The 14,272-nt window shown below is 33.9% G+C and overlaps 1 protein-coding gene across 1 annotated transcript; it reads left to right on the forward strand.

The window, feature by feature from the left end:
- The first annotated feature begins 4,235 nt into the window (after positions 1-4,235).
- On the forward strand, positions 4,236-13,414 carry SYP132 (syntaxin of plants 132). Its single transcript, XM_006826307.4, has 13 exons — positions 4,236-4,461; positions 7,963-8,070; positions 8,174-8,230; positions 9,632-9,680; positions 9,771-9,859; positions 10,012-10,085; positions 10,174-10,216; positions 10,303-10,363; positions 10,473-10,498; positions 10,625-10,705; positions 11,501-11,581; positions 11,713-11,778; positions 12,954-13,414. Exons 1-13 carry the CDS (start codon positions 4,444-4,446, stop codon positions 13,125-13,127), a joined length of 927 nt encoding a protein of 308 aa, XP_006826370.1. The 5' UTR covers positions 4,236-4,443; the 3' UTR covers positions 13,128-13,414.
- Positions 13,415-14,272: the final 858 nt, after the last annotated feature.

Consider the following 14,272-nt stretch of genomic DNA (forward strand, 5'->3'; position numbering starts at 1 on the left):
ATTCTGGGTTTTAGAACACTAGAATATGCTATTTTAATTTACAAACATGTCCCATTTATAAAACTATTTCAAACACAACATTGAAAGCTCTTTCATTCAAAATATCACACAAAAAGAAAAGGTGTTGCCGAGTAGTCATATTATAATAAATACTGTTCCCTTAAAAATATGATGAACATGGTGGAATCACTTTTAAACATTTTCTTGTGGCCAGGCTGTTTCCCCAACCTCCTCAACACCCACCTCCCCCATTTGAACTCTCTCTCTCTGTCTCTCTCATGGCCCTTTCCCAACCCTCCTCTCTCATCTGGAGCAGCTGTATCAAATGCATAAAAAATAATAAACTAATGGATCTCTCTCTCTCTCTATTGAAGTAGTGCTGGCAAATGCATTAAGAGCTGAAAATTAGGGAGATTTAACACCCACCAAAAAATGACCACCCACTAGAAAATACCCAAATAATTTAGGCAACCTCCAGTCCACCCCTCTCTGGCTCATTGGGATTGTATACTTGAGACCGTTTATTATTATTTTTATACTAGGAGGTCACCATGACTTTTATCTATTGGATGTGAAATCCAATCAATAAAAGAGTATTACAACATTTGAAGATTTTTGTTTTAGACTGTATACCTAAAGAATGACACATCCTCAACCATTTAAAAGAATGACACATTCTAGATAAAAGTTCTCTCTCTCGCTCTCTAATAAGAGTGCCGCTAACTATCACTCCTTGTTTTTTACTTCAGGTTTTTTTTGGGTGGAATTCAATTTTTAGATGAAATACAATGAGCCCTTTTGCCTTTGATACAAGAATATCATAATTATTTACAACTATCTGATATGAAATCTGAAAGCTTGGGTGTATCACAAAATTCGAAAAAGTTTTTTTTGAACTTTGAGCTTAATAAATGAAGTAAATGCAACCACTCAATTTCACATCCAATGATCAAGATTAATTGTGACCATCTTATACTAAAGATAAATGATCTCATTATAACTGAAAAATAGGTGATCATTTGGGTTGGACCCATAGAACATAATTTGAAATCTAAATTAAGAGCATTTTAAGTGTGATAAACAAATAGTTGGAGCACTATAGATGAGAATCATTGACTAAGTTCAAATTTCAAAAAACAAATTCACAAACTTTGTGAAACAACTCAAGTTGCCCAATTGAAAATAAGATGGGTTGGAGTATTTGTGACCTATTTGTAACAAACGTGAATGGTCTATCGTACTTGTTACAATTAAAAATAAACATGTTTATATAAGGCCAAGGCACTAAACAATCGATTTAGGGCGCACTTCAAAAATTCGTTGAAAGATGTTGTTTTAAAGCCCAAAAATCCTCAAATTGATCATCTCGACCTCAAGATATATATATATATATATATATATATATGAGAAAAAATGGATTTCAAGTCTTAAACAAGTGCATGTTGTACTGTTTTTTTGGAACGTCAATTTTCAATATTTTAAAGTATTTATATATATACTCGGTCTACACTACTTTTGAAGTTTTAAATTTTATATTTATATATGAAACTAAATTTTTCGGTCATCATGAAGATTTGTAGTATTGAAACAACATCTTTCAAGACTATTTGAAGGTGCGCCTTACTTTGATTGTTTAGAGCCTCAGCCTTATACAAAACACACCCAATTAAAAATATATAAAATATTAAGCTAGGTCTAGGTCAAATCCGGGTCTACCTTAGACCTAGTTGGGTTGGGTTAGTCCCATAGTCAGCTAATCTCCGTTTAAAACACGATTTTTTCAAAAAATCTATGTTTTTTGGAATCCGTTTAGAATTCCGAGTTTTCCAAAAGCTATCAAAAAATCACTTTGTTAACGGAAACGATATAAATCCGTATTTTATCATCATCATCTTCAAAAGATATCCAAAAATCACTTTTTTAATGGAAACGATATAAATCCGTATTTTATCATCACCATAGCCTTTTTCCAATTAATTGGGGTCGGCTACACGAATCATCGACTACATCATCGTCCATATTTTATCTTTTTTTCAAAAAAAAAAATTCAAAAAATCTTATTCCATATAACTTTAATTCTTCATAAACTTAATATTATTGAATTTTGGTTTAAAGATAAGTACATTAATAGTGAGAGTAAATTATGAATCTTAAATTAATAAAAAAATTCTATAAAATTTTTTACCAATGAGTTCCCTTAAAAACAGTGTACGAAAAAATGCAAGCAATATATTATTGAAATTTTTGTTTAAAATAATTGTATATCTTAAAATAATAGGAAAAATTAGAAGAAGAGTAACTTAATGAAAAATCTATTTTTTTTTCTTTAAACCCATAACGTCCTTATATTGAGCAAGAGATAGTTCAATGATATTAAATATTTAGGTAGCTAGGAATTCATTGCAATATTCAAATTATCTTAAACATTTTGTTATTTTTTTATGCATAGGGAACTTTGATTAATTTTATTTTTTATTTTTGTATTTTATTGGTATATAAACATTGCATTTTGGATGTACGACTATTTTACATATTTGAATCTTTGTATATATTGAGGGTTTTTCTTTTTGAAAAACAATCATATACCTTGGTTCACAATTCTTGTTATTTGTTGATTAGTTATTTTGTTTAATATTTTTGTCTTTTTTTCATTTTGCGCTTCCAATTAATCTGCGATTTTCTTTGTGATGCGACAACCGAGTAAGCGCTAGTGTTGGATTTATTGAAAGTTTCAACACTAAAATGGTTAAATATTACTCTAATGACACTAGTAAGGCTATAAATTTATTATTTATGGGTGAATAAGGCTAAACAATTATTGTTTAATAGCTTTAGTATATCAATACAATAGGTGATCATAATCCTATACCGTGTCATTTTTATATATCCGATTTTTTTACTATATTTTTTTGAACCGAATCCGAAATATTCACGATTCTATAGCTTATATTATTTTTTGATGATCCGTATTTTTTACCTGATTTTTCGTCCGATTTTTTGAAATAAAACTGTTACTGATGTTTTGGTCACCCGATATCTTATTATTCCCCAATTTGCTATGGTCGGTCCATACCATAGTTAGCAAGTCTCCGTCTAAAACATGATTTTTTCAAAAAATCTCTGATTTTTTTAAATCCGTTTAGAGCTCTGACTTTTCAAAAGATCTTCAGAAAATCATGTTTTTTCATAGAACCGATGTGGACCTGTGTTTTATCTTTTTTAAAAAAAAACCTCTTCCTTATAACTTTATTTCTTCATTAACTTAACATTATTGAATTTTTATTTAAAGAAAGCAAATTAAGAGTAGGAGTAAATTAAGAATCTTGATTTAAAATAAAATTCCATAAAATGTTTCACCAATAACTTTCCTTGAAAAAATTTTTTACAAAAAATTACAAACAATATATTCTCTAAAAAACAAGATATCATACCAATTGTATATCTCAAAATAATAAGCAGAGTTAGAAGACTAACCCAATGAAAAATGTTTTTTTTTCTTTAAACCATGTGCATCCTTATAAAGAGCATTTTGTGTGAGATTATAATTTGCTTAAAGATTTTGCATACAAAAGATCTAAGTAGCCAGGAATTCAGTATGAAACTCTATTTTGTTTAAGCATTTTGTTGCTTTTTTCATATATAGAGAAGTTTGATTGATTATATTTTTTATTTTTTAATTCATTGGTGTATATAACATAGCATTTTGGATGGACTACTATTTTACGTATTTATGCATGTAATTTGTTTTAGTTAATTGCAATCCTATACTAAAGGTCTTTTTTTGTGTTTTTTTATTCTTCAAATAATAACCATATATCTTAGTTTATAGTTATTGTTATCTACTAATATAGTTTTTGAGTTATTTATATTTTATTTTATATTTTAAATAAATCTATGATATGTTTCGTGCGACAACATAATAAACACTGTTGTTGGACTTACTGAAAGTTTGGATAATAAATTTTCGATGGACTTTTTGGAACAAAAACGAGTTGTTACCTATGTTTTGGCTTGCTGATTTTTTTATTATTTTCCGACTTTCTAACTATGGTCCATACCCTAATCTATAAACGAGAATTGGTAATTTTCCCCCAAAGAAAAAAAGAAAATAATAATTAATTGTTGCATAGTACGGCCCCACATCACTTCTGTTCATTTTTGCATCGTGGGGGCCCACATCTCACTTTTGCCGTAAGCACCCAATGCAAACCCCGTAAACGAGAAGAAGGAAGAGAGAGAAGAGGCCCCCTCCACTCTCTCTCCTGAAACCCTAGCCTTGATTTTCCCATATTTGAGCTCCACATTTGTATGCATCAAATCTCTAATTCTTTTTTGGACAAGAACTCTAATTTCTCTGCTTCAAACCCGCAATTCATCTGCTTCAGAAGAGCCTGATTTCTTCTCATCAAAACGCTACTACTCAGATTTTAGGCTCTGGTCAAGATGAACGACCTTTTAACGGTGATTTTTCTTCCTTATCTCCTAATTTGTATTATACTGTGTTATTCGGATTCGATCTACTCAATTTAATCTTCTGTTTCCTTTGTGTTTATGTTTTTTTTTTTTTCCTTTCATTTTTTGTTAGTACTAGTTGTATTTATACTGATCTTTTGGTAAAATATTAGTATTGAATTTAAAATTCAGCAACCATTTTGTGTTTGTTTTTTGTCTTGTGATTGGATTTCAAATTTCAATCAATGATTTCTCGAAAGTAATCTAGACAAAACTGAAGAATGTTGACTTATTTTATCTTATTGTGATTAAATTTATTCTGGTTATTTTTTTGTCGATCTGTTGGAACAGATTAAAGTTGAAATTGAGTTGAACATACTGTATTAGTCTATATTTTGCTAACGTAAATCTCCTTATTGTGAAATAACTGTGTTTTCATCAAGAAATTGGATGATTTTCTGACGTAGCTAGCTTCTGATTCTATTTGTGTTTATATTGTCTGAGCAATAAGTAGGTCTTGGCCGTTCTTTTGTCGAGATGTATCAGTTGATTTTGCATCTAGGTGGATTCCTTGTTTGGAGAAAAAAGGAAATTCAAAATTCTTTCTTTTGAGATGCTAGGGAACTTTTATTGTGGCTCTATGCATTCCCGTTATTTTCTATTTTCAGTTTTTTTTATGAAATTCTATCATGAAATGCTCGTTAACCACATATGCGAAGTGATTTCCCAGCTTTTACTTGGAGCTTAAAAACATCAGAGTTCTTTAATTTGGGATTTATTACTTCTTGGCTTCTCTGGACTGTTGCTCCAGAAAATAAACCATAACAGCTTAAAAGGAGCTTCCACAGTGAAAATCTTCTCCGTGTCTGAGCCACAATGTATTGAACAATGTGAGTCCACCATGCAGATGGTAAAGTTTACCTCTCTGTACTTAAGCACTCAAAATTCCTTGAGTGAAGGGGCTTAGTGTTTTGGCTATTTAAAACAAATGTATGAAACAATGCCCACTCTCTCTCCAACACAAACCTTGGCTCAATAAGTGAAAGTACCAAAATTGGATAGAGATGAGGGGTAAACACACTCATAGTGGGAATAAGGAATTTAGCAAACCTAGGAAACAAATTTCATTCTCATATAAAAAACTATTTCTAGTATTTTGAAGAGGAAAAAGAGATCACGAAATTTGGCATTTTTTACAATATAGAAACACTCTTGCTCAATGGCAGTGTCTAGTCGTTCTACCTTAGGGGAGAGAAGCACTTGTGATTCCATTGGTTAGGCTAGGACTGATCTGAACTTGATGTTCAGATTTGCTTCTCTTGGTTGATGGCTTCAACTCTTCTCATCCTTCTTTAGACCATGTGGATAAGGTGCACTTCTTAATTTCTACCAATACACAACCCATTATGTATGTGCTAATCTTCTTAACTTGTAGCTTGTCTTCACCAGTCCTATTGTTCTTCAGGAGACCAAAATTCATCAGTTAAACATAATAACAGATGCAATTGTGGACTTTCTCTGGCTATTCAAAGGCTATGGCAACCTTTATAATGATTGGATAAAGTTTCCCGCTTTTGATGCCATTCAAACATCCAAGGTGTCATTCGAATTCCTCCTTGGGTTTCTATGTGTGCTTTCTGTCTAAGCAGAAAACCTGGTCATTGATGTTCCCAGATAAAGACAAGCTCGCATTTGAATGAAAAGCTGGGGGTAGTGTTAGTCTCTTATGCCAGAAAGAAGATGGGGGGCTCTCGTTCTGTCCTTTGGAAATGTGTATTTTCTGGGTGGTTGACCCACAAATGTTTGTAGATGTCGAGGATATAGCTGGCGTATACAGATCCTTGAAACTATGAATACTATTGTTTGGTGTCCAGTTTCAGTAAAGTGACCAAGTGGGGATGTAGGTGAGAAAATGCTGAGAAAATCAACTGATAGAGCAGTATCTAATGACAACTACATATATCTTCGAATTGCTAAATGGCTGCCTTTGTGTAAAGCTGATAGTTTATTAAGTTCTCGATTATACTTAAGGTTTGATCCAGGAGCCAGCGGTCATGTATCGTGCACTCTGAAAGGGAGTTAACCTCAAACCTGGCAAATAATTGTTCAATGTGCTGGTCATTGACCATTCTGGATTTTGTGTGAGGTAGAATTTTTTATTTTTTTGGAAGTGTTAACTGTTGTGTGAGGTAGATATTGGTATTCATCACATTTTCAAAGGCTGCATGATAGGTCAGGCACATCACAATGTTCCGGCTAGCTGTCTTGAAGCTGAAAGACTAGACCCAATGAAACTAAAACCTTGGACATTTGCACAACATATGGCAGAGGCAAACTCTTTCCCTGCTATATACCCCCATAAGAAATCTTATGTATTAGGGTTGCCCTACATTTTGTATCATTGGAAAATGCCATTGGATGCATTCATTTAACTAATGAGTTTCAGTCATTCATAAAGCTTTCATGGTTAATGAAGACAAGGCATAGGTTATAAAGATGAGCATCTAAGCGATGAATCATGCATTGAAGAGCCTCAAATGTGAGCCTCATCTGAGAAATGATTCTCTAGTTTGAGGTGACATCCATTAAAAGTTTATAGAAATTTGGAGGTAAGAAAACCTTGTCATAAAGGTAGTTCCTCTTCACGATTATGGCTTTAATGGCTGGCTGTCCAAAAGCAACCAACATTTAGGGAAGACATTGCTACCACATGGAGCACTACAGATTCACCTTATTGAGGCAATTCTTACCCTATTTGTTACTGATGAACTTTAGGTGAGGTGGAGTAGAATGGTTTCGACACAATAGAATGGAGGAAACATTCATCTCTATTTTAAGGGAGGTGCAAATTCCTGAAAAACATAGAGTGGAAAACTGTTTCAAATTTGGATGGATAGGCACATCTCAAAATTCTTGAGGTGTGCTGCTAGACATTAAATTTTGAAAGTTTATGCCTTACAGGCCTTACCCCAATTAATTGGGAAAACGCTATGATGATGATGATGATGATGATGCCTTACAGGCCTCAACATTTGCCTCCTATGCTTCAAGGTCGGCATATTTCTTTTTGTGTGTATGCATGCGCATGTGTGTGTATGTGAGAGAGAGGGGGGGAGGGAGGGAGGCAAGTTATATGGCATATGTATATTGGTTATGGATCAGGGGATTATTTTTTTTTGTGACAACTGATCAGTAGGTTCATGTTAATGATGCAGGTTTTTGAGGCCTTTGCGATTACAATGCCTTATTGGCCTTCATGACTAATATGTCTTATCAAGCCTGCTATTGATTTTAAGCTATATGTGTAGTTCATGTTGGCCTCTGGTAGATATGCACTACTTTGCTTTTGGTTTATATTGAGTGTAAGCTGTATGTCGTCTGGTTGATATGCACTACTTTGGTATTGGTTTATATGGGGGAATAGTGTTGCAACTGTTGCCTTTATGTGTATTTATTTTCTTCAATTGACAAGGATTTCATGTTCTTCTTGTTGTGATGGTGAGCTTTCAGGATTCCTTTGAGGTCCCTAGGAAACCCCAAAGGGAGCCAGATATTGAAATGGGAATGCAAGTTCCAGCTAATGCCTCAGATTTGGGAATGGAAGATTTCTTCAAACAGGTAATTGCACATTTTAAAAATTTTGAACTTTATTCTTTAAGGTGATATAAGCTTCTTCTTTCCATATCTATTTTTTGATATCTTTTGGGCCTTTTTTTGTTAGGTACGAGAGATTGAGAAGCAAATCGATAAGATCGCTAAGCTGTTGCAGAAACTTCAGGTATCTTCTTCGATTAAGATCTTTTTATTACTCAAAATGGTAGGACAGTATCGTCATCTTTTGTAATTTGGAGCACAATTTGTACTTGTCATTTAATGAGCTATAGTTATCTCTATTGGGACTTTGTTGGTGAGGATTTAGTGCATTGTTTTAAAATGCGACTGCATCATGCGATATGCACCAGGAGGCGCATTGCAAAACAGTTCATATGTGCTTTGGAGGGATGTGCCGCATACCATTGCATATGCGGCCATATAGCGCATACGTCGCGCATGGTGATGGCAAAAATAGACCCCACAAAAATGGATACTTAAGCAATTTCCCCCCAAAAAGAAGGGGGGGGGGGTGTTACCCCCCCCTTGAAAACATAAAAAAAAATGAGCGGAAATTGTTTTTGAGAAAATATTTCGATTTGGTCTTGGTGGATTTTTGCTTGTTGATAGGGATTAGTTTGGGTGTTGATTTGAAGAAGTTTTGAGTGAAGATTTGACAACATATTGAGTGTTCCAAGGCTGAGAAGATATCGATATTTTCTTCAATTAATCATTAAGTTTTTATAATACAGTAATAACTTTTTTTGGGGCAATGTCTTCTTCCGAAAGACCAAAATTGTGTTGTTTGTACTCTTTGTGGATGCATTAACCTATTTTTTGAGTTTTTTTTTATATTTATTGACCGCATCAGGCTGATGCACTTGCACCTGGACCGCATCGCCGCATTGGCCCCCCGACCGCATCGGGACTGCATGCCGCATTTAAAACACTGATTTAGTGCTATCAAATTTATGGAGATTTATTAAAAGCCAGAACCTTCCCACTGTAGTCATTATCTTGTCTGGAACCTTGTTTCATGGTTTGGTGCAAGGTTTGATCAGATCTCTTTTTGCCACTGCTTATCTTTCATTAGTTTCCCTTTTAGAGCTAACTTATAAATGAATCACTAATCCATTTCGGTCCAACTTCATTGTTTCCGCACTCTTCTTGTAATGGCTCTCTTCAGAGTATGTTATCTCATTGCTTTGGAACTGATTAACATAACCTTTATTATTTTTTAATGTAAATAGATGATAGTGTATTTATAGATGTAAGCAAGCGTTCTTGATTAATCAGAAGCATGAATTGTACAAGAGCAATAAACATGATTAAATATGGTTTTCATTCATCTGTTTCTATTTGATTCAATGATATTGTGAGTCTTCACTTTCCTTTTTCTATTTTCCCTCCTTGTAGTGATACATTTTCTTTAGATGGTGTTTCTTTTATAATTTTTTAAGTTTTATTCTAGAATAATTCCTGTTGTTGTCAGGACTGCAATTTGTTATTTTTCGTCCAAGTGATTCATTTGTTCCACTCAATGTTATATGATGATTGGAAAGTACGTTTGTATTTGAACCACGTGCAGGAAGCCAATGAGGAGACCAAGTCAGTCACCAAAGCTTCTGCTATGAAATGTGAGAGGACCTCCTCTACTTCGCATTTATTTCATTTCAGGCATGATAACTCGAAATTTGCTGAATTGAAACTTCTTTTGTCTATTGCAGCAATTAAGCAGAGAATGGAGAAAGATGTGGATGAAGTGGGAAGAATAGCACGTAATATTAAATCGAAGCTTGAAGAACTAGACAAAGATGTATGTCTTATTTTAGTGGTTCTATTTTTAATTTCTCTTGTATAATTATTCAATGAGGATAATGCATCTCATTTTTGGATTTGATGCTATTATTGGATTCCGTGGGGGTTGCTTTATTAGTGCTGAAATTCATTTTTGTTTTTGTCATTCAGAACTTAGCCAACAGGCAGAGGCCTGGATGTGGGAAGGGAACTGGTGTGGACCGTTCAAGAACAGCCATGACTGTGTAGGACACTAAACTACATTTCTTGAACTTCCTGAATATTGTTTTATGGCCCAAATTGTTCTTACAACTGTTATGTTTTCTGACCCAGGTCCTTGAAGAAGAAGTTGAAGGACAAGATGACTGACTTCCAGGTTTACATTCTAGACTGAACCCCCGCCCTCGCTCCACCTCCTCTCATACACACACACACTCAGATTTCTCAGATTTGGTTTTGCAGACTCTGAGGCAAAACATCCACGAAGAATATCGCGAGGTTGTTGAGAGAAGGGTCTTTACAGGTACTCTGCTGCTGCCTGTATTTGAATTATAGAAATTATTTTTATCTATCTGCTGATACTGAAGTTGGACTTGTCATCTATTTCATTCACCTATTGGACCTTCTTCCAGTGACTGGTACCAGAGCTGATGAAGAGGTGAGCTTCTTTTTTGTTTAGCTCAAGGCTTTTCTGATGTTTAGAGTTCCTTATAAAGATTTTTTGTGTTGTTTATGTGGAATGCTTTGGCATTTTATAATGTTGTGAAAGCTGGATCCTCTATAGACAATTGATCATCTGATAGAGACCGGAAACAGTGAGCAGATCTTCCAAAAAGCAATTCAAGAACATGGTGGGCGAGGCCAGGTTAGTTAATCTCAATGTTCAAATTTCTTTAAATTTGGGTTAGTTTATGGTGGGAGACTATAAGTTTGGATTTGGAACAAACTTTGGGTGATTTTTCCTTGTGAAAAAAGTCAATTTTGAAAAAAAGGAAAATTAGCCAAATCTGGATATCTGGATTTGATTTCTACAACATCTGGAAAATATTTTATTTATTTCTGTTGATTTTGAACCATCTCATATTATGAATAACAGTCACGTGGACATCAGCTATTATATATTCTTTTGGTTCATCCAAAATGACCAAAACTGATTTAACTTTAGCCCAAGATTTCTTGTAGTAATGGTGACCATTCTAAGTTGTTTGGTAACGACCATGATGTCCAAGAGAGGATGCTATATTTGAAAAGGAAGCGATCGGAAGGGAAAGTGTACATGGAAGAATCCATTTCCTCATAAACTTCACCTCTTTTCTTAAAATCTTTTTGGAGAATTAGATAGTGTGACAGGAAGACAAGTCAATCAAGACTACTTTTTATTCACATTATTGCTTCAACAATGGGTAGTGCTCTTTTCCTTTCGTGACAATGTCAATGATCGAGGGAAATTGATTACATCTAATTGCTCATTAAGAACAGACAAACATAGTCGTGCGCAATGCTCTTTTCATCAGTTTATGCATTGGAATTTTAAATTAATGGCTGGCTATCAATCACGCAAACACTTCATTTTTCTCCTTTTGAATGTCAATTTTTTGTTTGTGGTTCTCCCCGGTATTCAAGACTGGTATATTAAGCTGTTTGCTTGTGTTGTGTTCAGATAATGGATACACTTGCAGAAATTCAGGAGCGGCATGATGCAGTAAGAGATCTAGAGAAAAAGCTTCTAGACTTGCATCAGGTACTTAGTTCTATCTCTCTCTCTCTCTCTCTCTCTTACACACACACAAATGGGTCACTTCATTTTGTGATGGATTACTTAAATGGGTCTCTTCAATTTTTTTTCTATTCACATCTTTGGCATTTCAATAGGTTTTCTTAGATATGGCGGTACTAGTTGAAGCGCAAGGAGAAATGTTGGATAATATTGAGACTCAGGTAAGATTTTAGTTCAGTGGTTAATTTATTACTTAAAGCTCTGAGGGTAAAATAAGTGTCATATTGACCCTACTTGCAAGATGAAATTCCCTAAATTTCAATGACAAATACTTTCTTGTTTAATTAACTTTTAGTAATTTGAGACATTACAGTATCAATAGAACCTGTGCACATGACTAACCAATTCATCTTGGATGCCCAGATATGATGCACTTGGCTACAACATTGAGTTTATAGTGATATTTGATTAGGATACACCGATTTTGAAGTTCGTAGATTGCATGTGGAGAGAGAGAGAGAGAGAGAGAGAGAGATTTGGTTTTGGTTTTGGTTTTGGTTTTGATTTTTGTTTAAGTTTTCTCCTTTGGGAGGAGAGATGGTGTTTTTGGGGACCACAGCTTGGAGACAGTTTTACCTTGAATTTTGACAATTAACCATGGGGATTTTTGTGCACTTGCTTCCATGTTTTTGCTGCTCCTATCCAAAACGGGAAGGAACAGCTGGAACAATATGTTGGCTTTAATCTGCACCCACTCGGATGGCTCTATATAATGAATTCATGGGTGCGAAAGGCAACCCCTTTCATTAATTGTTGACCCAATATTTTCTCTCGACATTCCCTAGAAACAAAAAATGTTTATGCAATATCCTTTTATTAGTGCTGAACTTTCGCTGTATTTCCTGGTCTTGAAATTTCTTGAAATTAGAGTCTCCCTTTTCTAATATCGAAACCATGTTTCTCAGCACTAAATTCTTGATCTAAATTAGTCCAAAAGTTCCTCATTTTAATTAGGGATTGTATATTATGAGACTATTTATCTTTCTTACAAGGAGGTCACCATTATTTCTAGCTATCATATGTTAAATAGGATGGCTTGGGGTGTGCCACGAAATTTTTATTTATTTATTTTTTTGATTGGCAAGGTGTGCCACGAAATTCAAGAAAATGTTTTTGAACTTTGAGTCTAATCAATGACATGCTCATAACCACCCAATTTGATATCTAAAAGACATGAGTGATTGTGACCTTCTTGTGTTAAAAGTAAATGATCTCTTTGTAATACTTTTCCTTGTAATTATTTTTGACATCGCATTGTTGTCTTCTCTCTTCACCAGGTAATACTTTTCCTTGTAATTATTTTTGACTTAGCATTGTTTTCTTCTCTCTGTGCCAGGTAACCAATGCAGTGGACCATGTCCAGTCAGGTACCGTTGCTCTTCAGAAAGCAAAGCGTCTTCAGAGGAACTCTCGCAAATGGATGTGTATCGCCATCATCATTCTCCTCATTATTGTTGCGATCGTTGTTGTTGGGGTCCTCAAACCATGGAACAGCAGCAAGAGTTCATAGTCCTCTCGTCTCTCACTATTTTGGTGTTAATATTTTTTTTCCCTCTCTCACACACATGCACACATCAATCTTTCCTGTTTATTCTTCTGTTGGGTTAAGTTTGAAACCCTGAGCTCCCACTCAGGTTGGCACCTGAAGCTCTCTCTCTCCCCCTCTCTCTCTCCTCTCTCTTTCTCTCCTCTCTCTTTCTCTCTTGAGGGGGTCAGGGGACAAGTATCAATGATTATGGCGGCTTGTAATTTGCTTTATTTTTATTTTGTTTATGAGAAGGTCATTCTGTTTGATTATTTCCTCTTGCTCTTCGCCTTTTTATGTACTGTAGTTGGTTGGATTGACGAGGGTGATGTGTAATGGAAACGTGGTTTACAATTTTTTTGGAGTATAAATTGGTTTTTGGTTACTTCTAGCCGAATAACAACAGAACCCATACACAAATTTTTAAATAAATCTTCAATTTTTTGAAATCCATGAACTCTTAGAGGTTTTTAAATGATCTTCAAATATTTGTATTTTTTTAATGCAGTCAATATAAATTTGTATTTTATCTTTTCTCAAAAAATATTTTCAAAGATTTCTTCCTAATAGGTTTATTTTTTTATTAATTTAATATCTTTGAATCTTGACATTAAAAGTGGGAGTAAAGTGCGGATCTTAATTTAACAAAAAAAATTGTACAAATTTTTACTAATATATGCCTATAAACAAAGGTTCATTACAAAGAGCAAGAGACACGATCAATGATAGCTAAAGATTTAGATAGCCAGGAATTCAGGTGTATTTCCAATATTTGGATTTGCTTAAAAAAATTTGTTGTTTTCTTTATGCATGCAGAAGTATTATTGATTTAATATTTCCATTTTTTTTTCATTTGTTTTTACAACATACATAACATTTTGGATGGATTACTATTTTACATTTTGGATTTTGTGTTTTAGTTAACAAGAATTTTATATTGGTTTTTTTTTTTTTTCTTTGAACAACAATCGTATATATTGAATTATCGTTGTTGTTGTTTGCTAATATGGTTTGTTTTGTGTTTAGTATTATTGTTGTTGTTTCATTTTATTCTCCTAATAAATCTATTATATGTTTTGTGTCATGATGAAAGAGTAAACCATGTTGTATTTATTGGAAGTTTTAAAAAA

The sequence above is a fragment of the Amborella trichopoda genome, chromosome 3, assembly GCF_054954075.1.
Source record: "Amborella trichopoda isolate Santa Cruz 75 chromosome 3, AtrichopodaSantaCruz75HAP2 v2.0, whole genome shotgun sequence".
In the NCBI taxonomy this organism is placed as follows: Eukaryota; Viridiplantae; Streptophyta; class Magnoliopsida; order Amborellales; family Amborellaceae; genus Amborella; species Amborella trichopoda.

Coding starts and splice junctions, on each gene's coding strand:
- SYP132 (XM_006826307.4), top strand. Junction 9,681..9,770: donor CAAAGCTTCTGCTATGAAAT/GTGAGAGGACCT, acceptor TGTCTATTGCAG/CAATTAAGCAGAGAATGGAG. Junction 10,706..11,500: donor AACATGGTGGGCGAGGCCAG/GTTAGTTAATCT, acceptor TGTTGTGTTCAG/ATAATGGATACACTTGCAGA.